The sequence below is a fragment of the Anticarsia gemmatalis genome, chromosome 9 (genome assembly GCF_050436995.1).
Source record: "Anticarsia gemmatalis isolate Benzon Research Colony breed Stoneville strain chromosome 9, ilAntGemm2 primary, whole genome shotgun sequence".
Classification (NCBI taxonomy): Eukaryota; Metazoa; Arthropoda; class Insecta; order Lepidoptera; family Erebidae; genus Anticarsia; species Anticarsia gemmatalis.
The window spans coordinates 1,221,916-1,249,110 of NC_134753.1; the positions used below are offsets into that span (position 1 = coordinate 1,221,916).

At 35.6% G+C, this 27,195-nt stretch overlaps 1 protein-coding gene across 1 annotated transcript; it reads left to right on the top strand.

The window, feature by feature from the left end:
- On the top strand, positions 1–25,163 carry LOC142975550 (uncharacterized). The gene is made up of 6 exons (XM_076118474.1): positions 1–387; positions 20,950–21,151; positions 21,595–21,736; positions 22,223–22,337; positions 22,651–22,919; positions 23,385–25,163. Exons 1-6 carry the CDS (start codon positions 37–39, stop codon positions 23,650–23,652), a joined length of 1,347 nt encoding a protein of 448 aa, XP_075974589.1. The 5' UTR covers positions 1–36; the 3' UTR covers positions 23,653–25,163.
- The last annotated feature ends 2,032 nt before the right edge of the window (positions 25,164–27,195 follow it).

The window sequence follows — 27,195 nt, forward strand, 5'->3', positions numbered from 1 at the left end:
CGTGTCTCGCGCCAGTAGCACTCGCGCCGCGGTCACATGATGCTGTGCCTATCCCTGTTTGTGTTCCTGCTCACACACGGCAGTCGGACCGCGCACGTCACCGACTCACCGAACATATTCGACCGTTTAATACAAAAAATTGAAAAAATAAACCCGCCGAGCCGCGAATTGGGGCATTCACCCACAGACAAATTGTATGAAAAGTTGGATTATTTAAATTCTTTGGAGCCGGATAAGGATTTCACTGATGAGGTTCAGTTGCTGTCTGCTATGCATAGTTGGTTGAGTGCGGAGCAGATGCACGGGGTGGTGAAGGAAGTGCAAAGAATGAAGGCTGAACGACTGGAGAATGATATCGAGTATAATGATGGTGATTGGAATGATGAGGTGAGTTTTGGTTTTGTTTTTGTTTTTTAGTCATAAAGTCGTGTTTGCGTTTTGTGAACAAAAATAAAAAAAAATGGGATTTCAATGAATAATATTTTTTTGTGAAACCTTAGTTCCTTTGCAACTTTTTAAATGTAAAATCTTATAAACTCAGTCATTATTTAACAAGAACATTCTAATATTATTACGATAAAAATATTTATGAAAATGAGTAGGATTTTTTTATGCAATAGGTACTTCATAGAAAATAATTTGAAACATAAAATAAAAAGAGTGTATAATATAATTACAAGTCGTAATTTTAAATTTCAATATCAAACACAACACCCAATATTTTTTTGAGTCAGTTTTAATAAAAAAACGCGACTGAAAAATAACATTATCACAAAACATGAGCAAAAAACCTAAAACATCAAACAAAAATTTTACTCTCCTGAATAGCTATCGTTTAAAACATCAGTTTAAATCGTAAAAGCTGGTTTTATTTCTATCATTCTTGGAACTAAAGTGCAGTATTAATTGGTTCGTTTTAACTATAAACTGTTTAAATAATCGCGGCATCTTAGATATACACGTACTTCGAAGAAATAGATTAGATTAATGTTTCTCGAAATACGATTGTTAATTAAGAAATCTAACACAATTTTGTTGGAGCTTTTTAAAGTAGAAATTCTTGCTGTAGTTAAGAGTGTTATCGATTTCTTTAGATAAGTTTTGACCTTGTTTTTATTGATTTTTAAATATTGGCCTTTATTGTATAAGGGCTTAGATTAAAAGGCTTTAAGCTACAAATAAATATAAAAACTGGATTAAAAGTATGTTTTACAGGTACAGTACAGCGTAAAAAGACATTATTTTTTGGTTTAATTCCAAAAAGTAATCACACATAAAAAAAAAACTAACGTTTCATTTCTTTCTGATGTAATGAAACCTATAAAACGCTTTAAAACGCTATTTTATAATATAAAACACGTAACAGTACCAATTTGCTATAAATACGAATCTAACAAATTAAATCAATCAACCCAAGAATCGAACCTAACTCTAAATTGGGATTTACCCATATCAGACAAAAAAACGTAGACAAAATAAATTTAACCATACAAGCAAATAGTAACAATAAAATGTACTACAAATTCTCTATTTACAACATTACAAGCCATGCAGATAATCTATATCGTTTACTCGCGAGGGGTCAGCAGTTCATGAGATAGTGCACACTTAAGTACCGACATTACGTTGTAAATACTAGACTGGGTATTAGACCTAAAGATCTATGCGGACTGTATGTACCTTTAGAATAATCCTGTACTTTTGTTATGGGGTAAGCAGAGTGATCGGTACTTATTCACTAAAATTAAGCACTATGATTCTGCACCCGATTTTGTCCGAAGTATGGGTAAATAGTATCCTTATTATGTAAATTAATAATTTTAGTAATGCTATTAGGTAGGTGTCAGCGTTTCTCGAAAAATAATCTTGAGGATTTTTGGTTTACCCAAAAAAACAACTAAATTGGTTTAGCTATTTAACCATGACATTGTTGCATTTCAACAGAAATGCAAAAATCCCAATATCACTTTGTCCAACTCGGAAATCGAACCTAAGACCTCTCAATCTGCTGTCGCTATCATTCGTATCATAGAAGCAGTTATAAAGTATGTTACATTACCATATTTTTTAGGCCATAGGGCCATTTTCGATGTTAACAAGATTCAAACTTGTAAGTTTTATCTAACACGGTACACTACATCAAATTATATCAGAATGCACGCCCCGGGGTACGAACCTGCACTCATTAGGCGCTTGTACCGATATGCTTATGGTAATGTATGGTAATATACCATGTTTAGTTTAAGAAGTTTGTAAGATATTTTTAATGCAACTTAAAATTACAATGAATAATGATATCATGTATACTAGTAATTATTACTTTATTACTATTAAATAAAAATAAATTATTATTATGGTACGAAAAAAAATAACTTTCGCGTCGTATAACTAAATAGAAGCAAAGAGTGCCAAAACGTCGAGCAAAAGGTGGTACCTAAATACTAAACTCCGGGCTACTATTGGGAATACGATCGAAAAACGGTCTTTTTTACATAATTTGTATAAGTATATTAATAGCTTATTTCAGTTAAAATACGTGTTATAAATTGTACATATTCTTATGTAAATAGCAAAGCAATACAAAACTGTATTATATATTAAAAAACAGTTCGGAAAGAGAGAATCAAATTTCATTCAATATTTTGTTGTACGGGGCAGTTTATAAGCAGTGCAATTGTCGCAAAAAGTCTCATTTACTATCCATTGAATAATTCAAGACTAGCAAACGTAATTTTACCGTAATATTAAAAAAGAAACACAATATTACACAACACCAATACAGACTAAAGTCTCGTAATACACAGATTGTGTTCTGTCATTGTGACATGAGCACGACAATAGACTATCTTCGCCGTCAGTAAGCACTAAACACTATTGACATGACAGTGGAAAATGTGTTAACTATGCAAAATCAATGTTACGTAAGATTGCAAGTATTTACAATATTGTTTAGTTCAGAAGCTTTTACTTGCGATTTCTTTAGTGTAGACATTCATTCATTGGCCTGTGTCCATCTATTGCAGATGATTCAGGTGGCGTCAGATAGAGGAATATTAGTAATGAGGGAACATTTTCGTTCGTGACTTAAAAGACCTATGCGGGAGTGACAACCGTGTAGACATTAGAAGCATTCTTAGCTTCTTGTTTTTTACACTGTACAAGTGTACACCTATTTCAGTTCTTTTTTTAATTACAACTCCCGCACTAAGAATTGCTCTTGTGTCGCGGGGACTTTACAAACATACAAACAACGGAGACAAAGTACAACTAGACCCGAAACAATTATTTGTGGAACGCACAAATTATTGCTCTGTGTGGGAATCGATCCCACGACCTCCCGTAGCAATGGTATTGGCGTGGCGACCTAAACTAAATTATTAAATTAAATTAAATTATAAAGGCCCTCATAGTCAGTTGCGCGCACTGGTCGCGAACTGTGGGTTAAGCAAACCTTGACGCGGTCTTTCTATAGTAGGGTGATCGCATAGTGGTATTTGACTGTCTCCGTGCTTCGGAGAACACGCAAAAAGTCGGCCCCGGTTGTCAATTAAAAACCACAACAAAGACCTTCGGGCGGCTTAAACAACTTTGACACTAGGTTTACCACTTACCATACGATAAAAAGAAAATAAGTTAAAATTATGAATACAAAAATAATGACTTTTTATATTTCAGACTAGTTATTTTAAAGCAAAAAACCTTTTGAAATTCCCGCTTTGATAAGGTTTATAACGAGCTATTATTTGACCCATTTTTATACCATAAAGAGGTTTTTCCTGTTACCTATATTATTCTTATTTTTACTATGATGTTAATTACGATTTTAATGTTTCTGATGAAAATTATGAATTCCCGCAGAATTTTATTTTATCTACGCATTTTTACCTACCATGACATAACCATGTCTACCAATGACAGCGGAAGAGACAGACAGATAGACAGATTTACGCTCTTTCGCTTTTATAATATTAGTAGTAATAGTATAGCACAGAAGTATAGATTACAGTGATGAAATGTTAGTAAAACGTTTGCGTAAAATGTGTCACATCAATTTCAGTATTATATTACTCACGGTAAAACATACATATAGGTATCTAATAACATGAAGAAATCTGTCGGTCTTTAAGTCTTAACAGTTACAAACATTTGAAGAAGATTTTTCAAACACTTAGATTACACACCATAAATGAAAGAACATTTTATTTGAGCGCAGAGCAGTGATTCTATTATATCTTTTAACTTTTGCGTATTAACCTGAAACCTGAAAATAAACATAAAAAATTGCTGTCCTGATACGGATATTAAACCTAGCAGAGTAACTTGGCGTACCCTAATAATTAGTTAAAACGTTTCATTTATTTATTTTTTTTCCTTTTTCAATAAGACAAACCCCGTACTATGAACTGCTCTTGTATCGCGGGGACTTTCACAAACATACAAACAACGGGCACAAAGTACAACAGACCCGAAACAACTATTTGTTGACCGCACAAATAATTGTACCGTGTGGGAATCGAACCCACGGCCTCCCGACGCAATGATAGTGGCGTGGCGACCACCTTAAACACTGCGCCATAATATCACCAAAGTATCAAAAATCGTTAAAAACTCCTAGAGTCAAACAATATACTAGTTTCAAACAACGCCGCGTATATTCCTAGTATATTTGACACAATTACACGATCTATTTATGACGTAACAAAACTGCGTGCGCGCAGCTGATCGCTTACGACATTTCACTCCAACTGTAAAATAGTTCCGATCAAAGAAAAACTCACTAATTCTAATGTTCATCTTTTTGTTCAAATTGTGAACTTTATTGCATTTGAAGTCAAAGTGATTTCACAAAATGCGTATTGCATAATAACATCAAAAGAAGGGTTTTGAATTGCATATGTTATGAATTCCTTTCAAAATGAAAAGAACATTTTATGTTACTGACTGTTCTCAAATAGACAATTTCCAAGAAAACTATGTAATTAATTTCAAACAAAGTGCAATTCAAAAATATTCCTGTTTCGTGACTATTGTCTAATATTTCAGTAAAATTAGCACTCACACACTCACGCATTATGCATTTTAGTTGATATTATTTGATGTTTTGGCATTGCTTTATTTAACATACTGTGTCAAAATACTAAGTAAACCACAATACTTCACTATACTACAATCCTTACTAATATTATAAACGTGAAATTGTGCTTTGGTAGGGTAGTCCCCGAGAAAAGCTACTTAACGTATTTTATTCATAACTGGCTGACTCACGCAATTTCGCTCACGAATTTTCATAATTATAATATTTGTTCATAAAAACATTTCCCGTGCTCATAGAGACAATTATACAAATATAATAAGCCGTATTGATAGAGCTATTCTTAAGCTTAGCAACATATTTGGCGATTAATTATAATGTATAAAAAGATGGACTATTAACACAAAACTAGTACTTACTTATTATAAAAAATGTATATAAATATTTGTGTTCAAGACTGTCCAGTGTACATATCTCGCAGACTAAAAGCTTACATAAACTTAATTATACATGTAGTAAGCCGGTTACCTTTAGCTTGCCGATAGATATCAGATTACAAGTACGTTAATGGCGTTCGAACTAATATACTATGTGCCATGTTACCTTATAAGGGACCTCTAGAGATCAGCTAGTTTGCTTGTTTAAAGCTAATTTTAAGGGTGTTACACACAGTAGAGAAGCCGGCATTACCGCCTCGGCTTGCCGGCTTACCGCGCGGATTGCAATGACAGTTTGCTCCCGGGGTAATGTTGTGTATAGTTCAAACGACTCTTTTGCTTTATAACAACACTAATGCAATATGTTTTTTCTTGAAAACCATGCTGTATGGAGGATTTGACTGATGTTCTTACATCCTTGCTTGCCTGACGTCAATATTCCTTGGGAAAACTACGTTTAACTGGAAAGTAGAAGGGAAATTTGGGATACATGTTTATGAAATAGAAATCTGGGATATAGGTTGGGGCGGACCTGTGGGACACTAGCTGTGGAGAAGAAGTTGCTGAAGGCTGCAGTGGCTCGAGTAGGTCGGGACTACATGCCCGAATGTCTCTAATCTTTGATCGGTCAGGTCTATAGATAGAGTCATTCCTGACCAAATTGAATCGACTAACAACTGATACTCGACGACTTTCTGCTTTCTTCTGCGTTTGGTAAAAGCCTGTGTGTAGGAGCCTTTAGGGCTGATTAAGTGTGAAATATAAACTACTTGTTTTTGCTTATATTTTGTGTAAAAAATAGCTTATACATATATTTACATAATGCAGTTTAAAATTATCAAGTAAAGTAACTTCAGAGATAGTTATCGGGTGATTTTTATCGTATAATTATACATGATTATTGCTATTTTCTACTTATCCATACATAATTTTTATATTTAAAAATATCGTAGGTAATATGTAAATGTCAAGAAGAAATTAAAAGTTATTAACTTTTTGTTAAATAAGTTGAAAGAAATTATATGTTACCTGTTTTATGTTCAAAATATGACTTTTACTAGATAAGATAACGCATTTTATAAAAGGTGTATGTATGGAATGAAATATATCCAATTATTCAAACTGGCAATTAACATTGTTGGTGACGGGAATTTTGTAAAATAATATCCTTCCCTCATTAGGCCCCCTGTCACCATTGAGTCGGGAGGTCGTGGGTTCGATTCCCACACAAAACAATTATTTGTGCGATCCACAAATAATTGTTTCGGGTCTGGTTGTGCTTTGTGTTCTTTGTTTGTATGTTTGTCAAAGTTCCCGCGTCACAAGACCAATTCTTAGTGCGAGAGTTGTATTTTTTAAAGTAGTAAGGCATACGCCTTGTAGCAGACGTAAAGTTATAAATAAAATATACGTAAATGTAGTACTATCAAGCTATAATTACTATATTAGTTATTAATGTTCGTTCCCAATACAAATAGCGATCGGTAATCCAAGGTCCAACCGCGGCAGTTTTGTAACCGCAAATACCTATCTACTTGTTTCATAAATTATATAAATAAGTTATAAGTACCTAACTACATTTGTAGTCGGGACGGTAGCGTGTTCGAGTGCTAATTAAAGAGGTCGCGGATTTGATTCCCGGGTCGGGCAAAATTAGACTTTTCTAATTTATTTTATAACTAGCTTTTACCCGCGACTTCATCCGCCGACTGAATTTTTCCATGGGAATGCCTCTTTTTCGCGTGGTAAAAAGTAGCCTATATGCTTTCTCGGTTATCAAAATTTCTCCATACCAAATTTCATGCAAATTGGTTCAGTAGTTTAGGCGTGATTGAGTAACAGACAGAGTTACTTTCGCATTTATAATATTAATAAGTATGGATATTCTCCATACTAGCTTGGAGTTTAGTATCATGCCCCGTATACAGCTTGCAAACTAATTACATGGGCTAATAATTGTATGTGGCGAAACGTGTGTGTATTTCATACACCGAAATTTACATCTTTAGATATAACGGACGTTAAGTTACAAATAAATAATAAACGCATTAAGTCTTCCAGCAAAATTTAATTAATTTTATTTAATACTAGCTTTTACCTGCGACTTCGTCCGCCACCTGAGTTTTCCCATGGAAATGCGTCATTTTCCCGGGTAAAAAGTACTCTGTGCCCTTTCTTGGGTATCAAAATATCTCCATACCAAATTTCATGCGAATTGGTTCAGTAGTTTAGGCGTGATTGAGTAACAGACAGACAGACAGACAGACAGACGGAGTTACTTTCGCATTTATAATATTAGTATGGATTTAACTCAATTTCTGCAAAAATGTTCTATGCGTCTGTCCAACTATCGGGGGCAGTAGGTACCTACTAGTGTTCAAGTTGTTTGACGACACTTATAACATTTACGATTCTATCATTCATTGAGAAATAGGTGAAGGATATCAATGATTTATAGTCAATAATGTTCAATAAATTATGTTAATATCTTCATAGGTGCCAGGACTCGTAAAAGGTTTATAGATGTCAGAATTTTGAGGCATTGGTCGTTAAATTGGTGGTAAATATGTATAAACACTCGCGCTTGCTACAACCATGGGAAAATGAGAAAAACTTGCCTTACTGAGTGTTTTTTAAAACAGTTCTTGAAGGGATTTAAAGTCTATAAAGACTCTAGTTTATTATAGCCAAAGAGAACGAGAGGATACTTTTTTTAGAACCTATACCGTCCATTATTTTAGTCATCAATACATCGTCGGAACTTTAGCTAATTTACGAAAATCTTAATAAAATGTTACACTTAAACGCTGTTGATTAGATAGACTACTGCTATATGTACCTCAGAAACCGGGGATAGGTAAATAGTGCATAGAAATATTTTTTTTAAGAAAGAAATACTCCTGTTCATTCGTTTCTAAGTTTATCCCATTCAGACAGGCAGACGCGGCTGTTTATTAAAAACATAGCCCTAATGTTTGCGGTGGCATATTAATTTAAATATTTACATACATATTTGGCATTGACGAGTTCAAATTAATAACATTGTTGCATTTCAAGTGATTAGGTGCCAGACAAATGTACTCATTGACACCGGAGTGAGCAGGATAGCTGTATGTTTTCAGTAGGAATGGAAAGAGATGGGTATAGTTTTGTTAAGTGTTTAAGATTAATGACAAGACAATATTTGATTAGATTTGTAGGTGATGATGCCTCTGCCTATCCTATACTGATGGTCTTTTAGAAAATATATCAATTTTACTACAAATTTGTGACAAAGTATATCACTAACACCTGTACCAAGTTTTTACACATTACATTCGAGTTCGAAAATTACAATGACTTTATCCACGTAAAAAAACTTCCTGATAGAAATATTCTCGATTAATCCTGATTATCAACTATACTTTTACGAGAATTTCTCCAAATCTATTCAATCGTTTTTTACCTAATAAAGTACCATACATCCTAACATTGTCATTTTCGATTATAATAGCAGGATAACTAGTTATCTTAGCAAAATTTCATTATAACTAGAGTTAGTAAATTAATAAGAGCTGGCCCAAACGGCGGCCTACTTGGCTCGAGAACCAACATCTGTTTGAAGTTCCGGGTTCGCTTCCTCGTCGCGGTCAGCAATATTTATTACTTTTATTGGCTTTATGGGTTACTTGAAAGGACTATTTTTGGATGGGCTAGCTTTATTGAGCTGTATTGGCTAAGGTGGTTTCATAATGTTTTGAAGAAAGTGTGTCAGATTTTCATAAGCTTTCGAGAGATGAAACTTTGTTAAGATCGGCATTTTCAGCATGGTCAAATGCCAATTGGAATTAAATATAGTTTACCAGTATTAATAACATTCATTTTAAGGATATTATATGTACATAAAGTCACGACTTTTTTCCATGGAGTTAGGCAGAGGCCAAAGACCGCCACTTGGTACGAACCTTACAAACTTCCCTTGCCTCATTCACATTCATACATCTTGTCATACGGGACTAGTTGGTTACGAGTACTACGCACTTGACCTTCTTCCAAGACATCGCCGAATACAGATATCATACAGAAATAACAATATTATTCTGCAACAGGTACTACAAAGTACAGCGATCATACCCTTTTTAGAAACTAGATAAGAACCGTGACATAATTTGTAAATACAATACAGTTATGGAATGTTTTAAACATACCAATGTATTAATGATGCATCATTAATACATTGGTATGCTTTTAATTATTTTATGTTTATGATAAAATAATATTTTATATGCAGGTATGTAAAGATCGCCAAACAACTTGTACAAATAAATAATTAGAATCTCGGTTGGCTGTTCTACGAACCGGGCGATGCAAGCGCCATAGCCCTCATCGTCCCGCCTTGCAATTCTTCAAAGATCTAAGAATCGTTCGTAATGTAGGGAAATCGATTACGTTGTTTGATGGCACCTATACTTAGACAATCGTAATGAAACCGGGATTTCCTCGTAACTTTATCAGCAATTAATATTGACACAGGTCATATCGTGACCTGTCATTATCAAAATGGTTATATCCCAACACCACGTAATAAATTAAAAGATTGAAATATTACCTAGATATTTCTTTAGCGGATTTATAATACGCATGTTGTCTTGAATGTGTTCAGTTGAATGCTTTTTCTTTTCAAATATAAAGTCGCCTTTATATCAGGAGGTGGGCACTGTTAGTAGACACCAAAGATCGACACTGGCTCAAATTTTGCACTCACAATTAGAATTTTATTGCTTCTGTGTTGCGGGACTTTACCAAACATTATACAACAAAATAAATTTAATTTACTTTATATCAATAAATTTAGAGAAAGATATTCTGATTAGTCAAAATGTTAAGTACATTTTTTGGGCAAGAAAGCTTTTATGTCCGGTTTCTGAAGCACATTTAATTTTAGCGGTAGTTTATTTATTAAAACTGTTTTGATGAGTTTAAACGCCATTGAATAGATAAACTACCGTTAAATGTTCCTCAGAAATCGGGGGTTAGTGCTTTATTAAATTAAATATTGGATCAGGCATTTGTCTTCTATCTCACTTTTCCTCTTAGAGATTGGTCTTGGGTCTAGTAAATGGAAAAAGGCTAACTACCAAGTTAGATTTGACACTAAATATGATACTATTGTATACCTTGAAACAAAATATAACAAAAAAAAATCATTTCTTATGGGAATCAAACCCATAACAGGCCGTGACAATTTTAACGACTGTACAATTCTCATCGTTGGATCTAAATATAGACCTCGTTTGCGGTTAGAATAACACAAAGGAATAAAAAGTCCTGAGGTCGGCTCCCGGCTGTGTCATTTTCTTGATGGCGCCTATAAATTGTGGTCAGGAGGATAAAATTATTAAATTATTAAGGACTTATAATATATGTTACAAGTATTGTTATATTTTTATTTATTGTGTCCCAAAAGACCTTTAGAAATATGCGCAATTGTATCTAAATAGGTACAATTTCTGATTGAAAAAGAAACAGTTTTTAAAACTACATGTTGATGATTGTCTTTTATCGTCAGTACATGTATTGTACTCAAGACTCAGATTATTGTGGCAATCACAAAAATATCGTATTAGTTCCGTATCTGAAGAGGAGTAACGTGCCCATAATTCGCGTTGCGTATGTGCCCATTGTTAAAAAGATGTGACCAATAGATTAATTTCTATTAAAAGCTTTACTTTAACTTTATAGACACTTAAAGTGTTCGGCAAACAACAGTCCGCATAAAATTTCCATAAGAGCCATTGCACACGCCGTTTTTTAAACGCATTTCGCTCGTTTCTGATTAGCAGGTCCTATGTCTCAGGCGGCAACGCAGCCGGGACGCGCTTAATATATGCGTTTGGTCAATACAAATCCTGCGTTAGCTATGGGTTATAGTTGCTTGAAATGCGCGGGGACGTTAAAAAATGTCATTTGCAAAGGCTCTAAGTCAAGTGACACATTTACACATCGTTCGGCCCTGAAAATTCCGTTTAACACGCTCGCAATGTTACTTAAGTGACCTTATAACACAAGGAACGAAATCACGTTGCGCACAGCTTAGCGCTAGGCATTCAGTTGCCGAACGTACGGCGCTGAAAATTAGATGTGTCGTTACACCAAGAACGCTGGCTATTCAATGTAACTGAAAATTACCGTTTATCAGGTAAGGAAAGAGTGTCGAGACGCTAAGAGCGTAGGTTGTTAAAATAATTATGAGAATATGTCTGTACTATTAGATGTCTAATATTTATTAGCAATGAACGAAGCTTTAAGTGTGTTTTATCGTCGAAGTTATTTTGTACTCGCCTCGATAACGTTTACGATTGACAGACAACGCGACCTCGCATCCTGTAACGATAATTATTACGACTTTACTTTGCTATAAACCTGTACAAGCAATTATCAGTTATTACTATGAAGTTTATTATCTAAGAAGGGTACAGGCGGATATGACAACAAAGACCCATTGCGAAAGCCGTTAAAGTTGCGTAAATTGAAAAACTTTGACTATAAATGTATATAATACATTTAGGTCTTCGATGCGTGGCTTTGATTTATAGATTTACAACATGAGAAGAAAGATTTTGCTTTATTATTATTTATTTGGCGTATGGTCAGTGGTTAACGTAGTGTCAAAGTTATTCAAGCTTCCCTAAGGTTTTGGAAATGGCCTAACCATTTATTGACAACAAACGAACTGACTTTTCATGCGCTAGCCGAAGTACGGAACGTTCAGCTCAAATACCACAAAGCGGTAACCCATCCATTAAATTTGCGCGTCAAGGGTTGGTTAACCCAGAGCTTGTTTATAAACCGGTGAGCGCAATTGGATTCTAGTATATAACTAAATATTTAAGCTAGTAAAATGTATGTATGTGAAATTGTACGTCGACCCGCATTTGTCAGAACTGTGTTAATAGACGAATCAGTCAAAAGCTCATATAACATGGTTTTAAATTGATTCGTACAAACTATTCAGTCTTGTATGTAACACATTCACAACCAGTAAAATTTAATTTGGGCCGGCATTCGTTAGTTTACCGGGTCCAAATTCCGAATTTGAAACAATTTTGAGTGATTGGTAATTTTCTTTATAGTATGATGTAATTTGTGTGCTAGAACCATGATTACTTATTACGATTCGAGTCGTGTGTTTTATTTAAAAAGGGAAAGTATGTACTTGTTACAAATTACTGGGTCTTTATTTTTATCGACTAGGAATTGGCTTATTAAAAAAGGACTTCAAAAATGGGTATCACGGCTACATTTTTTTAATATTTTCAAACAATTCTTTAGTCGATATTTACTAAGTTTTTCATAGAGTTAAACAATAGTGTCTCGACCGGTCGTTTAGTGTGACCGAACATCATCTGCTCCCTGCTTATGCAACTATGAAGTCACAAGGAAAACGTTAAGAATAACAATTTCTCAGTAAACTGCATTACATCACAGAATAAACTTATACAGAAGTGCCGGTGCATTCCATTTGATATGAGTGGCGTTAGAGAGTAAGGTTCAATTTGACGAAGGTAGGTGATGGATAACTTATCTGATAGATAAAGCAATTATAGCTTAAAATGACTTCTGTGTCGATGTCAATTTTCATCACGGAATAAATATTGTCTTTGCAGCTGAATTGGAAACGAGTGACTTAAAAAAAAGCTCAACGTCAAAAAAAAAAGTTGCAGATATTAGTTGTAGCTCTGTGTTGCGCCTGAAACATTTCTACCAACATTTTTACTTTTGTAGACATTCATTTCCGGCACAGTACATATTATTCAACTGAAGGAAATGTGAACTGTATTGTAATTTGAAATACAACTAACAAAATTTTTAAAACCGTGTTCCAAAATCAAGCATTTCTTCTGTACCATCTGATTTTGTTCGCGGTGTAAAGAGTATTTAATTCGATGACGTCACTGCGTATGCGCCGGTTATTGAGCGCGGAGTACGATAGTGTGTGTTATTATATAGGGCTATGATGCAACTATGTGTGCAACATAGGAATTTGTTGAAATTGGACTATTTCAGTCATCTAGTACAACGGCTATGCAACAATCACGTTCAGTTTCAAAGGTAAATAAATAATAATAAATATCATCGGATAACTTACACACGGTCATTTGATTCTAAACTCAGCCAACGTGAAGTGTAAGGTAAAAAGATACAATTAAAACTGAATTTCTGATTACTTATTATGAAACATTTTTGCTATAATTCTTGCCTGGGTTCCACTCATTGATTGATGCTTCTTGTTTATATGTATAACTAGCTGACCCGCGCAACTTCGCTTGCGTCACTTAAGAGAATCATAATTTTCCCCGTTTTTGTAACATTTTTCACTGGTAATCTGCTCCTATTGGTCGTAGCGTGATGATATATACCCTATAACCTTCCTCGATAAATGGGCTATCTAACACTGAAAGATTTTTTCAAATCGGACCAGTAGTTCCCGAGATTAGCGCGTTCAAACAAACAAACTCTTCAGCTTTATAATATTAGTATAGATAATAGGTTAAGTTCTTCCCCGGGATTATAGATCGCCATGCCATTTACTAAATGCATGGCGATAGCATGGCATTTAACACTAGGGAATGTCTTACGCGAACCAAAGCTATTATTGAAATGAATGAATATCTACATGCCATTAATTCAAATTCAATTTCATAATATAATATGGTAGCAATTGTGAATAAACATATTATTATAGCAATAAAAGAACTGCAGCGGCGGCGGCGCGGCGGCGCGGTGGACGCTTGCGCATCGATCATAGTAATTATGATGTCGATCATTATGTCTTTATTGTAATATTATTATACTTTTTATGATGTCTCAACTACATATTGAACGTAATAAAGTTGCTTCTATGTTTTTATAAGTGTTTTAAAACGTGATATCTCAGAGGTTAAAATAAACGACTGGCAATTACGATCTCCCGTTTGATACCTGTGGAAGGTTGGGGAGAACGAAATGTACTGGATGTCATATAAAAAAATAAACGTATTTTAACTCGATTAACGTGTCCTGCTTCTATGGTAATAGGCATATTTAATACATATGACATCTGTGGAATTAAAAACACATAAGGTAAAAGTGGTTACTGTAGTGAAATAATATGGTAATTATGAATAGCAACTTGCACAATTTTTTGTCTGTGTAACTCATTTAAATGCTGCATAATTATGAGAACTCATTATTCTTTATTGTAAAAGATAAAAGTAAAAGTGTTTTAAAATTTGTCATTTAAAATGCTAATGAGATAACGATTTTTGAATATGAATAAACTTGCTTTTGTACTACGGTTTTACAAAATCTTGTTTAAATATTTAAATAAGAAATAATGAGAGGAACTAGAGTCTTTTTTAAGCAATAATCGAACAACTCACACACGATCACCTGATTCCAAACTAATCAGAACTTGTAATCGTTTTTTCCATATTCTTTATGAAAGTAGTAAAATGACTATCACGCTAAAAAATACATTTCTTTAGTCTGTCAAGCAGTACCAGAGATATACATACATAGATCGAGATCATGCGAGCAGTCAAACAAACAAAAAACCTCTATATCTCTGTTATATTACTTTAGTTGGTCATAGACACTCCGGAGCCTATATTTCTGGCAATTTAGATAAGTGTTAAATGTAATTACGGTTGAAGAGGTCAGTACAAGTTGATAACTGATTAATTTAAAGTGCAGTAAGGTTATCTTTTAAGTGCCGAGGTATTTAGGTCTAAGATTGACCTAGGTAAATATATTACAAATATTTAAATACTAGACACTTATTTTCAAAGAGTATAGATATAGAATTTAAAAAAATGAGGATATTTCAGTAATTATATTAAGCAATATTTAGGTTTACTGCCGCGCTGCTATAACTGCCCGTAGAAGGGTTCGATTGTTCAAGAATTTTTAAGTAGGTAGTGTAAAATAGTAGTTTACCCGAATAATAGTTCTTTTTTGTTCTCCGTGTTTGCATGTTTAGGAAAGTTGGAAAAATAACATGGCGAGAGACGTCTTTTATATAAGACTTGTTTCAGCCGGCTTTTTTGGTCGCAGTTAAAGATTTCCCGGGATACATAATGTGCTATGGATGTTCTATCACGGGATTAAGTGACAAACTCCAAACATACAAACTTTAGCATTTGCAATTAGTTAGTTAAAACTTGCTCAGCTTTCTTTCTACGAATAGTAATCTTCACCTATAATGACAGTATAGTTTACAACGAGAGCAGCCTTGCAGTGATTCGTTAAAGACAGCTATCAGTCGCGGTCGCAGTAATGACACGTTGGCGATGAGCTGATCGTTCGCTGCCATTACAGCATCCTGTAGGTGCGGGGACATACCGCAGGCGCAGTGACAAAGATTATGACTTGTTATATACTTTCAACTAAATCACCTGAATACTATAGTTTAAGTAAGATACTTTATAATATAAGCAAACTGATCCGACCGGACTTGCACTAGTACTTTTCGTTCAAAATATATTTTAAGTTAGGAATCGCTTAGAGCAGTAAACACGTCGTAAAATTTAATCAGCTGTTTCCGAAACTAGCAGTATATACTCACCCTCTTTCTTCTTCTTCTCTTAAAGGATAAGGTCAATAGGAAACCTTAGACAACTCTTTTTCATTGCGAAGTATTTAACGGTCTTTTTAGGATCAAGTTCTTTAGAACATGTCGCGGGTACTTTTACATTCATATAGACAATTTTCACAAAGTGCAATCTTTGCAACATATGTATTAGGTTCATGAGGGATTTGAACCTTCCGACACAGTGTGTGTGTCGTGGCTCTAACCACTGCGCTACTGAGTTTAGTAAAGCTTTTTGTAAGCTTTACATATCTATACTAATATAGGTATTATAAAGCTGAAAAGTTTGTTTGTTTGTTTGTTTGTTTGAACGCGCTAATCTCAGGAACTACTGGTCTGATTTGAAAAATTCTTTCAGTGTTAGATAGCCCAGTTATCGGGGACGGCTATAGGCTATATAACATCACGCTACAGTCATTAGGAGCGGAGTAGCAATGAAAAATGTTACAAAAGCGGGAAAATTTTTGACTCATTCTCTTAAGCTTCTTCTTAGCTGACCCGCGCAACTTCGCTTGCGTCAGCAAGCGAAGTTGCGCGGGTCAGCTAGTTTTATTATATAAACCATACTTAAACATGATAATTTCGATCAAAATTAGCCGTGAACAAGATGGGAGCATAGAACAGGTTATAAAAAGCCTGGGCCACCGGTTTCAGATGACATTCTTCAGTGAGTGATCATCATCAAGGACCCTCCATATACGGAGGTGGGCAGACCAGTCGCGTACCGTGAATACTTATTAATACTTGACAAGCCGTGACGATATTGTTAAGATCGTCTTCAAATTGTATTTTTGGACTGATAATGGCGTCTCCGGCTCGACTTTTGACTGCCTTCGTGGCGCAGTGGTTAAGTTCGCCACGCTGCTGACATTGCATCGGGTGGTCAAGTTCGATTCCCACATGGAACAATTATTTGTGCGATCCACAAATAATTGTTTCGTGTTTGTGAAAGTCCCCGCAACGCAGAAGCAATTCTTAACGCGGACGTTGTCTTTTTAAAAAGGAAAAGGATTGTATATCGGGGTTGATGCAGTAGAGCGATTCTCTACGGTCGGTACTGTCGAGTATCGAAAGTTTGACACATAAAATGTACTGTCAAAATATTTCCTACGACACTCGTCACAGGCGCTGATTACATTTTCATACAAAATATCTTGATGACAGGCCGGTTGTCATTAGTCGATAGTGGTAGAGAATCGAGGTACTGTTGGCCTTCTCTAATTACTATTAGGATATTCTCAACAGTAGCCCGGAGTTTGGAAAACGCGCCCGTCTTATTGGTATACTCTCAATCCTTGAACCTGGTACTTTTGTGTAAATCGCGAAACGTATATTTCATACACCCCTGCCTACACCTTCGAGTATAATAGACGTGAAGTTTTAAATAATAAGTCTACCATTTTCAAACTCTTTCTTAAACTTGTACGCATTTCGATTTAATGAAAAGCGCTTGCTAATTTCAGAGCTGTGTTATAAAATGCATTTGATTTTATGATTATGAGTTCCTTCCGGCGCCGCGCCGGTTTTTTATGTTGTCGCCTGACGGCATTGCCTTACCGGTGTGAACTCAATTCAATAAAAAAATAGTTCTGCTCACCTTATTCACTGTGCATGAATGTAATTTATAGTGATAGTTCTAGAAGCCTTGTTTCTTAGAACTAAAGACTAGTTATACATGTCTCTTGCCGGCTAAATTAACCGTCTCTTACTCGGAAAAAAAGGTATCTAGATCCAGATCTATGACAAATTTCATAAAAATCCGTTTAAAGTTTTGGCGTGATTGAGGAACAAACATTCATCCAAACACTTAACGGGGCACCACATTACTCAAGCTTACCTCATTTTTATCAAATATCATATCACAGAAAATTATACGTACCTTAATTTACTCGACGTTTCGGCACTTTAAACAACAAGACAGCGTAGCGTTGGAATTTACGCTACACACATCTTGAAGATAGCGCTACTAATAAGAACGTCTTAACTGCACTCCCAGAATGATTTCTTACAACATTTTTCAATTAAAGCTGCGATGTATTAAATGAAATATCAAAACTTATTGACTTCCACGAATCGAGGCAGGTGCAGCGGAAGTTTACAACTCGGCTATCACAGAGAAATTACTACCAAAATAACACAAACGAATTACAACCTTATCACTTATACAATAAGGTTTTAATTGGTATTTATCGTAAACGTTGCTTCATTTGAACTGCGGCGCGTAAGATAGTCGGCATGCCAAGATTGTATGCCAAATTGGACCGGTTCAATTCTAGTTCGTAATATATTTTACTCTATGATACCAATTTACTTTAAATAATGTAGTAAAGGGCTAAGGATGGCAAATAAATATTTTTAACAACCATTTGACATGATAGCGCTAACTCCCGCAAATAATGTAATAGGTAATGATGTAATGCGAAAGTTTAAATGATACAAATATTGTTATTGTTTAAAAACCCTTGCGTTTTTAAGTAGGTCCTATTAATAGCAAATTAGGGCCTCCCTATTTATTTGCGATCAAAATATACTAACATTATTTAAAATAATACCACTAAAATGATCAATCAACCTATTAGTACTCATTTAAAAAGTACACAAGTAATTGTTTGATCTGCTTAATCTTAGAAAGCCTGAAAATACCATACGCTTTGAAAAACTTTTTTGTATGATAACAACATTTTAGAGGAAGGCTAGACTTAGACTTGACCATTTAACATCACGTTAAACTAGCAGGAGTAGTGAAGAGCAGAGAGCACAACTAGTACCTATCATACTAATGGTAAAAACGCGAAAATCTGTATGCATGTTTATAAGTCTTCCACACAAAAATACTCAATGGATTTTGTAATATTTATTACCTCGAGAAATCTTCTCACGAACGGACAGACTTATGGCCAAAAGTTTATCTCAATTACTATTCCCAAAAAAACATTATGTCCATTTAAATACAAGATAGCACTGAAGATCAAAGTTGTATATTTTTGCTTTGAACTCTATCGATTGAGTCATAAAGCATTCGTTGAAAAGAAACAGATTCGGCTATTAATACGGCGGCTATTTCGGGCAGGGGGTTCGATGCCGCGTCTTGCATTCTTGTACACTGAGTCGAATTAAACCGATTTGTACTTATGTGGAAGTGATTTCATTTTGAATAATTATTATTGCTAAGTAACTTACTACTATGTTATTTAAAATAAGTAACTATTCTGTATGTGGTTATAATAATTAATCCGCCGGTAGGTCTTCGACAAGGCTTGACGAGTGGTATCTTATTTCACAACATTCGGTATGTCTACCTACTCTTTTAACGTGTACTTCCAAGCATATAAAAGCCGTAAGGGATGTAAAGGATAGTCCTTACATTTATAGCCTTAGCCCGTATTGGTTGTCTTATTGCTAAGCAAAGATTTTATCTCTGGTAAGATCTACCAAGAACTGGGAAATTTTTTAAGTCATGAAAGGCGTCCGTTTTAGTCTATCTTCTGTGTCTACGTTGACCGTTCAAATTGGTGGTAACACCAGCCCACCTTTCCGAAATTATACGACATAAACATACAAATTAGCTAAAACGTAAGATACTTAGCGTAGTTATGTAAAGAACGCGCATTTCACACAGAAACAAGATTCCGTTAATTAATTAACTCCTGAATTAATCAGTAACACCGCAAATGGTAGCGCAATAACTAATTAGTGCAACTATTCCAATTACTAACTATTTGAAATAGTTATGTTATAACTACATTAGGTCGACAAGGGTTATGTATGGGTTATAAGACCGAGTTTAAAGGTAGGATAGTTCTGAAGAGTGTTGACTGACGATAGCAGGAATATGGCAATAAGGACTAATTTATTCCAACTAATATTTGTACCGGGTTGCATAGTAGGTATTATACCACGAACATGTACAGTACTTAATATTGAGCGAATTTCAGGTTGCGTTATCAAAGGTATAATATTTTTTATGTGTAGGGTCAGTAGAAGCTTAAGTTCAAGTTTGTGGGGTCGCTACCATTGACCCCCGGCCAAGACCCCTTTTTACAAAATGGCGGCTAACGCCAGCTAAGGCCTAACACATATGGCCTATAGTGGATTAAATCAAATCTATACTAATATTATAAAGCTGAAGAGTTTGTTTGTTTGTTTGTTTGAACGCGCTAATCTCAAGAACTACTGGTCCGCAAGCGAAGTTGCGCGGGTCAGCTAGTTACCTATAATTCTACAGGAATACGAGTGCGAAAATGCACTAGCATAATAATTATGTGTAAATTTAAACACCGGTGCATGGCTAGTAAATTGTAAACGCCTGTATAAAATACACGAACAAGTATTAAGTGGGTCAAACCATGTGAAATGTCAGTAATGTGACCATTACACGAAGCTATTTATTGCTCTATTGAACTCTCCATATACAGGAGTAGCTAATTGTATATTTTATACTGAAATAACTCTGTATTGGGACAGGAAAATATACTGTTGAAGTTTACTATGTTGCTTACTTATTTAATTGATGCATTTTTTGTATAATTATAGTTGTTTTTATATATAAAATTAAGTAATAAATAATCGGAAAATCATTGAGGATCATGAGTACCTTTTTTTCTGGACTTCTCTCAAATGACAACGAATTTTTCAGCAATAGCGTGATTTCGTACATGCGGAAGCTATTGAGAGACATATTGATCAGCGCCCTTTAAAATGTGAAATACTCTTTATGAAGACGTTACAATAACAACGAAATCGGAAAGGGTTCTAATAGTAGTTTAAAAGATACAACATTGTTACATACGAATGGACAGTAACAGAATTTTTGTTCCTAGAGCTTCAGAAAAAACATTATACATGTTAATAAATCTTTGTTATCTTTCCAGGATTCAGAATCAGACTACCCAATGGACGACTGGGACAGCGATGACCAGTCCGAGAGCGGTATCCTCTCCGACTCCACTGCCAAACCCTCGATCCTCGCAATGACACCATCAGCCCTGAATAGGGTGGAACCGGTCAGCACTGCCGTGCTAGCAGCAGCATCCATCGCCGCTACTAACGCCAGGCCGAGGATTATTGTTGATCGTTAGTATTACCTTATTCCTTTTATTAGTAAAGGGTATAGGTGTTGATGAATATATTCTTGTTTGGAATTTTAAATCTTACATTTTAAATCGTGTAAGATTCAATTGGGGTACCGTTTAAGATGCTTTTGGAGGAGATGGAGATAAGATGCGCCCATGCGATTACTAGCATCGTGTTTCAGATTACTAGTAAGCCCACCAGTTAAGCTCACAGCATTGTTAGAAGTAGATTAAATTAAGCATTCAACAAGTGAGATTCCAATTTACAATTAGAATTCAAGCCTGAGACCTCAGAGGCAAGGTCTTCCTTTCAAGATGCAAGGGTGTGTTAACTATGAGTTCACAACATTGGTAAAATGCAGATTGAAAAGTGGAGAACAATGTTGAATTGGATAAGGTGACTTTTGAAAGACAATGTATAACCGATTTTTTTATTATTTCCAGCAAATATGACTGCGCAAGAACGTCATCAGCTCCACAGCGCTGTGTTGATGAGCACGGGAGCGCTGGTCCGTGCCGGCAAGTGTCTGGTGCCGCAAGCACGATGGCTGACCGTCAGACAGCTAGCTCCAGCCGCTGACACTGTGTAAGTAATGCAATTCCAGCTGTTTAACACACAAGGCCAATTTTAAGATTTCTTCCACTTTGAACTTGCGTCGCAAGTTTTAAAGACGTATACACAAAATACAATCAAACCCCACACATCCATCTCTCTTTCTCTTCCATGCTATGAATCACACAGCCACACTCACTCATGTCTTGACCTTGTCATGACCCGACACAACCATTTGATCGCAAAAATATTATAAAATACCTTACCCGTGCGTAGTCGAAACAACGAGGTGACCACTATACCATGGACCTAATTATTTTGACAAGAAGTACTTCTTATTGTATGGTTAGTGGTCAACCTACATAGTGTCAAAGTTTTTCAAGCCGCTCGAAGGCCTTTGACGTGGCTTGAGGACTAATCACTTATAAGAAAATGCGGCTGTTACTCTAAAACTACCAACAAGATTTTTCTTCACATGACTACCCGTTTTAAATACGTTTAATATAATACAATTTTCAGGTATACGCCGCCTTGTATCCAGTTGCATCGTTGTGCTCATGATACTGGCTGCTGCTTGAACGAGGGAGAGGTCTGTGCACCAGTCGAAGGCAAAGCCGTGGCCCTTCCTTTCTATGTAAGTTATTTTCTAATCCGTTGTCTTTTGTAAAGAATCGTGTTATATTTAACATACTATTTAATGTTCCATTTTTACGAGTAAAGTTAAATAGTATAAACATTCGTCCGACATGCGCAAAAGGTCGAGGCATCATTTTAAAAAGTCCACTACCAGCATGTTTGAAATTTTTTTCAAACATTTCTGGGAATGACGCGACTATCCATATTTGGTCGGCTTAAAGGACATGACTATCGAATTTGGCAAAATTACCTTTACCCTTGAACACAAAATACTGGTTTCAATTTATTACAACAGCATTGTTTTATTTCAGTTACACAAAGCGGATGGATCAGCAAATTTAGTGAAGATGCAATTCTACAACCACACGCAATGCGCTTGCATCCCGAGAGAGATTCTGCAAAGTGCCATCACCTCCAGAATGGCAGTGGGTATGAGTATTGGCAACCCAAGTGTGAGTGAGAGTCAGCAAGACGAGAGACCCTCGCGGCGGGAGATGGAACGACAGAACGATTGGAGGGCGCCTACTGAGGAACCGGCTTTGGAGAAAGATGAGACTACTGCTCCTCCACAACTGCGCAGGTAATATTTATCCTTTTTTTTTCTTTTTTAAGAAGACAACTCCCGCTCTAAGAATTGCTCTTGTGTCGCGGGGACTTTTACAAACATACAAACAACGAACACAAAGAACAACCAGACCCGAAACAATCATTTGTGGATCGCATAAATAATTGTTCCGTATGGGAATCGAGCCCACGACCTTCCGACGCAGTGGCATCAGCCGCGGCGTGGTGACCTAAACCACTGCACCACAGAGGCAGTCCTAATTTACTAACCTTTGACGAATGATTTCGCTTTCACTGCTGTCTCTGATAGTGTATATGCCTTAAGCTTTTACACGACTTCAAAAATGTTTACGTGATCTTCAAAATGTTATCATCTGTCTGACATTACTTAAAAACATATTTTTTACAATCAAAACTATTGTATAATAAATTAAAGACTCACAGCAACATTTTATCTAATGCTATTTACCCCCGTTTGCAGGTGTACATGTCCAGGTTTGTTCCTGGCGAGTATGACTGACACAGTTCCATGCTCTTGCGTCTGCGACTGGCACGACTCAGGTCGCCGCAGAGACTGCCAGTCCTTAGCCAGAGGAAAAGAACATTTCGGTCTACGGGACCGCGTCTGCGTGGCTACAGGAGACTGCAACCCTCCTACATGTGAATATGGAGTTTATGACAAGGCTGTCGGCATGTGCCCCTTACGAAGGTACAGAAGAGTACGGTACCATGCTAGGGGAAGATACTGAGTAGACCTACAGTTAGGGATTAAGGTATATTGCAGTATGGGTATCAAGAGCTTTTTTGAAGATGAGTTTTGTAATTGAAGTGTTGTAAAAAATTGTTTTATCTTTCAAGCTAATATAATGGAACATGAAAACGTATACATATCGTGAAAACGAGGACCATTTCCGCAATTATTAGGTACGCAATGGTGACAAAATCCTTTTTACTTGTTTAGGTAAAATTACATCGATCGATGTATACATTTTAGAATTCACGGATGCCGACTTGTTTAAAATAAGTAAACTGATTAAAACTGGAACCTCCACCGCGATTTCTTTTATATAATGTTAAATGTAACTCGCCCAAGACAAAGCGTAAATTATGAACATTTCGCCAACGACACTGTACAATGCATTAGATTTAAGTTGTAATTAAATAAGTGCCATACAGTTATTTGTACGTCAATTATATTATCATCAAAAACATAATTTCTTTTGACTTATCTCTGGTTATATTGTAACTCCGATCAAAATGTACTGTACCTTCCTAAGCACGGAGACGTATTAAACTACCACTAAGTGACCACCCATGCATAAGTAAAATAACTGCAACAGATATTGTTTAAGCCGAATCATTCATCGGTGAGCGCAAATGTCTATGATTATCTCATCCATTTTCTAGTTAGTTGCATGTCTATTTCCTAACGACCGAATGCAGAAACATAATTCAATTTTAAGTGATACTCAAAAGTATTTCTGCCGCTACTATACACTTCAAATTAACAAAAACAACATAATACTCTGCGCGTCTGCTGCATTGGAATCGGTGCGTAAGGACCCTAAGGATTTGTTGCTTCGTATAATTTTTTATGGTACTGCGTCCACTGCATCGGCATTTTGATTTTTGGCGCCATAGAAAACAATAAAGAATGACAGATCCTTACGGATCGTACGAGAAGTTACCGTTAAGAGTAGTTTGAAGATGAAGGACGTTTCTGCATTCGGCTGATTTTTCTTCCGAATGTTTTAAGAATGAGAGAAAAATACAAGTCTTAGCCTCGTTTACACCACTACCGTAGAATGGGGTAACTTTAGGACATTTTGGGGTCAATTTGATAATAGAAATAAGTAAATAGCTCGCACAAAAAGCTAACGACGAGTTCAGTTGTCCGGTTCTTGGTACTAATTATCGCTTTGAAAAAAATTGAGCATTTTATATAGTGTAATTGACCTTAAACATGGCCACAGGCTTCCCTGCATTCAAAAGTAACCCTTCTACCAGTACTGAATAAGTATCGAATACCTTATCAGAGATAATTTCGACAGTTGTTTTCATACAATTGCAAGCTACTGTCACTCGATCTATTTGATATGTTATCAGACACTTATTTATAAGCTGTAAACCCTTAAAGTCATGTTAGTATTCACATCAATCGCATAATGCATAATATTAGGTATTATAATTATTGTAATTTTATAAACTGTATTGAGATTGACTATCCGTAAGTATTAAGTTGTAAATAAATGTGACTGTAAAGAAATGTTTTGTGTTTTATTACACTCTTACATGTACAAATATCTATGATGTAAGTCAATATAATAATATATAATGTATATGTTACTGTAAAAGCCTGAACTGTGGCAAATCCTAAGATTTTCCGGTAAAACCTAAAATTTACCAACTCTCAATGGTAAAAGTCCGAACAAGCCGGAGTTTAAAAACTATGTTACGGTATATTAAAAAATCCTCCTTCGTAACTATGTTTATAACTATTTCACGGTATAATTATATACTGTGACATAGTTATAAAGAAGGAGTTTTGGGCACAGCGACATGGGTAGGTTAGGTTAGAAGGCTAAGGTGGGAGCGAGCGAAGCGAAGCTCCCACCTTAGCCTTCGTGGTTATTTTTTTTAACCACCCAGCAGGAGGAGCCCCGCGAAGCGGGGCTCCGGCGACATCTCGACATCATCAAGTGAATATAGGTAAAAGTTCGAAATAAAAGAATTGTTCGGACTTTTACCATTGCGAGTTGGTAAATCTTAGGTTATACCGGAAAATCTTAGGATTTACCACCGTTCGGGCTTTTACAGTAACATATATAAAAGTCTTGCGTAACTGACTGACCCACTGACTGATGAACTAGTACTGAGGGTAGAAAGTTGAAGTTTGCTATGAAGATACGTTATGAAGTCTAGAGGAGCACTAAAAGAGGGCTTTTTTGGAAAAAGCGCGTGAAATTTCGAACTTGCAACTACTTGAAGTATCATCTTATACCACTCGGCATTTTTATTGTTTGAGCAAATTAAACAATAAAAATTCAACTTAAGTAAATAAGGTAAAATCTACTTTTCCTCAAAAATAATTAATTACAGACTTTATATGTAAAAACTGACAAATTGTCAATATAAATTTGTTTGTGCATACACGACGTTTGTTTACCACCGTGTGCAGTAACTACATACGTACCTGAGGATGATGATGAATTAGTTATTACTTAATTACATTTTAGACCGAGAGCCTGTCAACAAGCCCATTACTCACCACCGAGTACGTCACCGATGTTCCACAGGGTCGGGCCAAGAACCGACCCCTGTGGAACACCGCAAGACATGTTGTTTGTGTATATAAGTATGTATTTAGAAGTATATAAGTATACAAACTGTTCAAACTATTGCTCAGATTTAAAAAAATCGAAAATAAAAGATATTCCATCCTTTTTTTCTATCTTCAAGATAAACCAAAAGAAAAGTTATCATCGTCCCTATTTATGTTTATAGTAGGATAAGGTAACAGTAATAATAATACAGCCTGTATCATTTTAGAAGTGCATTCTGCACATTTCGACTGTGCAATATTTTTTCAGGTGGCATGACGTGTACGGAATATGTTGCTTAAAGTTTATTATTGTCAATAATCTATTGGTATAAATATCCCGTTGTATTATTGAGATACCAGTTATTCGGTTGCTCTACTTGTAATCACCATGAAAACTGCTGTAATTCTTCTGGCTATATTTGTAAGTATACTGTCTTCGTTTTACTACTTAATATTTTACATTTATTAAAAATTATATCTGACTGTGTTAAAATAAGTTTAAACTGGCACCTCCGATGCAAGTGCTCGACGGTTCAAACTCGAACCCGGCCCCACTGATAAATCCTATGCTAAATTTGCCAATATTCCGACTTACCCTAGTGCGTAGCTTTCGAATTTTAGTATGATATTCAACGCACATAACAATGTTTAGGACACTGTATACTTATAAACTCGGCGATAGCTAATCTATCTTAGTCCAATATAGAGCCAATAACATAATTTGTCACATGTCTAAGTGTCTGTAATTGACCTAAATTAATAAATGATTTTAACATCCCCAGAGTGTTCAAAGCACGCCTAAAAATGTTTTTAAATTTCTATTTTATTTATTCCAGGCCGCCGTAACGTTGGCTGATGCCTTCGTTACAAACGCAAGAGCCCGCCGTGATACAGACTTGGAAAACACAGTGAATACAAACGAAAGCAGCTCCAGCACCAAAATCACTAAAACGGAGGAAGAGAGCTCAAC

Coding starts and splice junctions, on each gene's coding strand:
- LOC142975550 (XM_076118474.1), top strand. CDS start 37: ATGATGCTGTGCCTATCCCTGTTTGTGTTCCTGCTCACACACGGCAGT. Junction 21,152..21,594: donor GCCGAGGATTATTGTTGATC/GTTAGTATTACC, acceptor TATTATTTCCAG/CAAATATGACTGCGCAAGAA. Junction 21,737..22,222: donor GCTCCAGCCGCTGACACTGT/GTAAGTAATGCA, acceptor TACAATTTTCAG/GTATACGCCGCCTTGTATCC.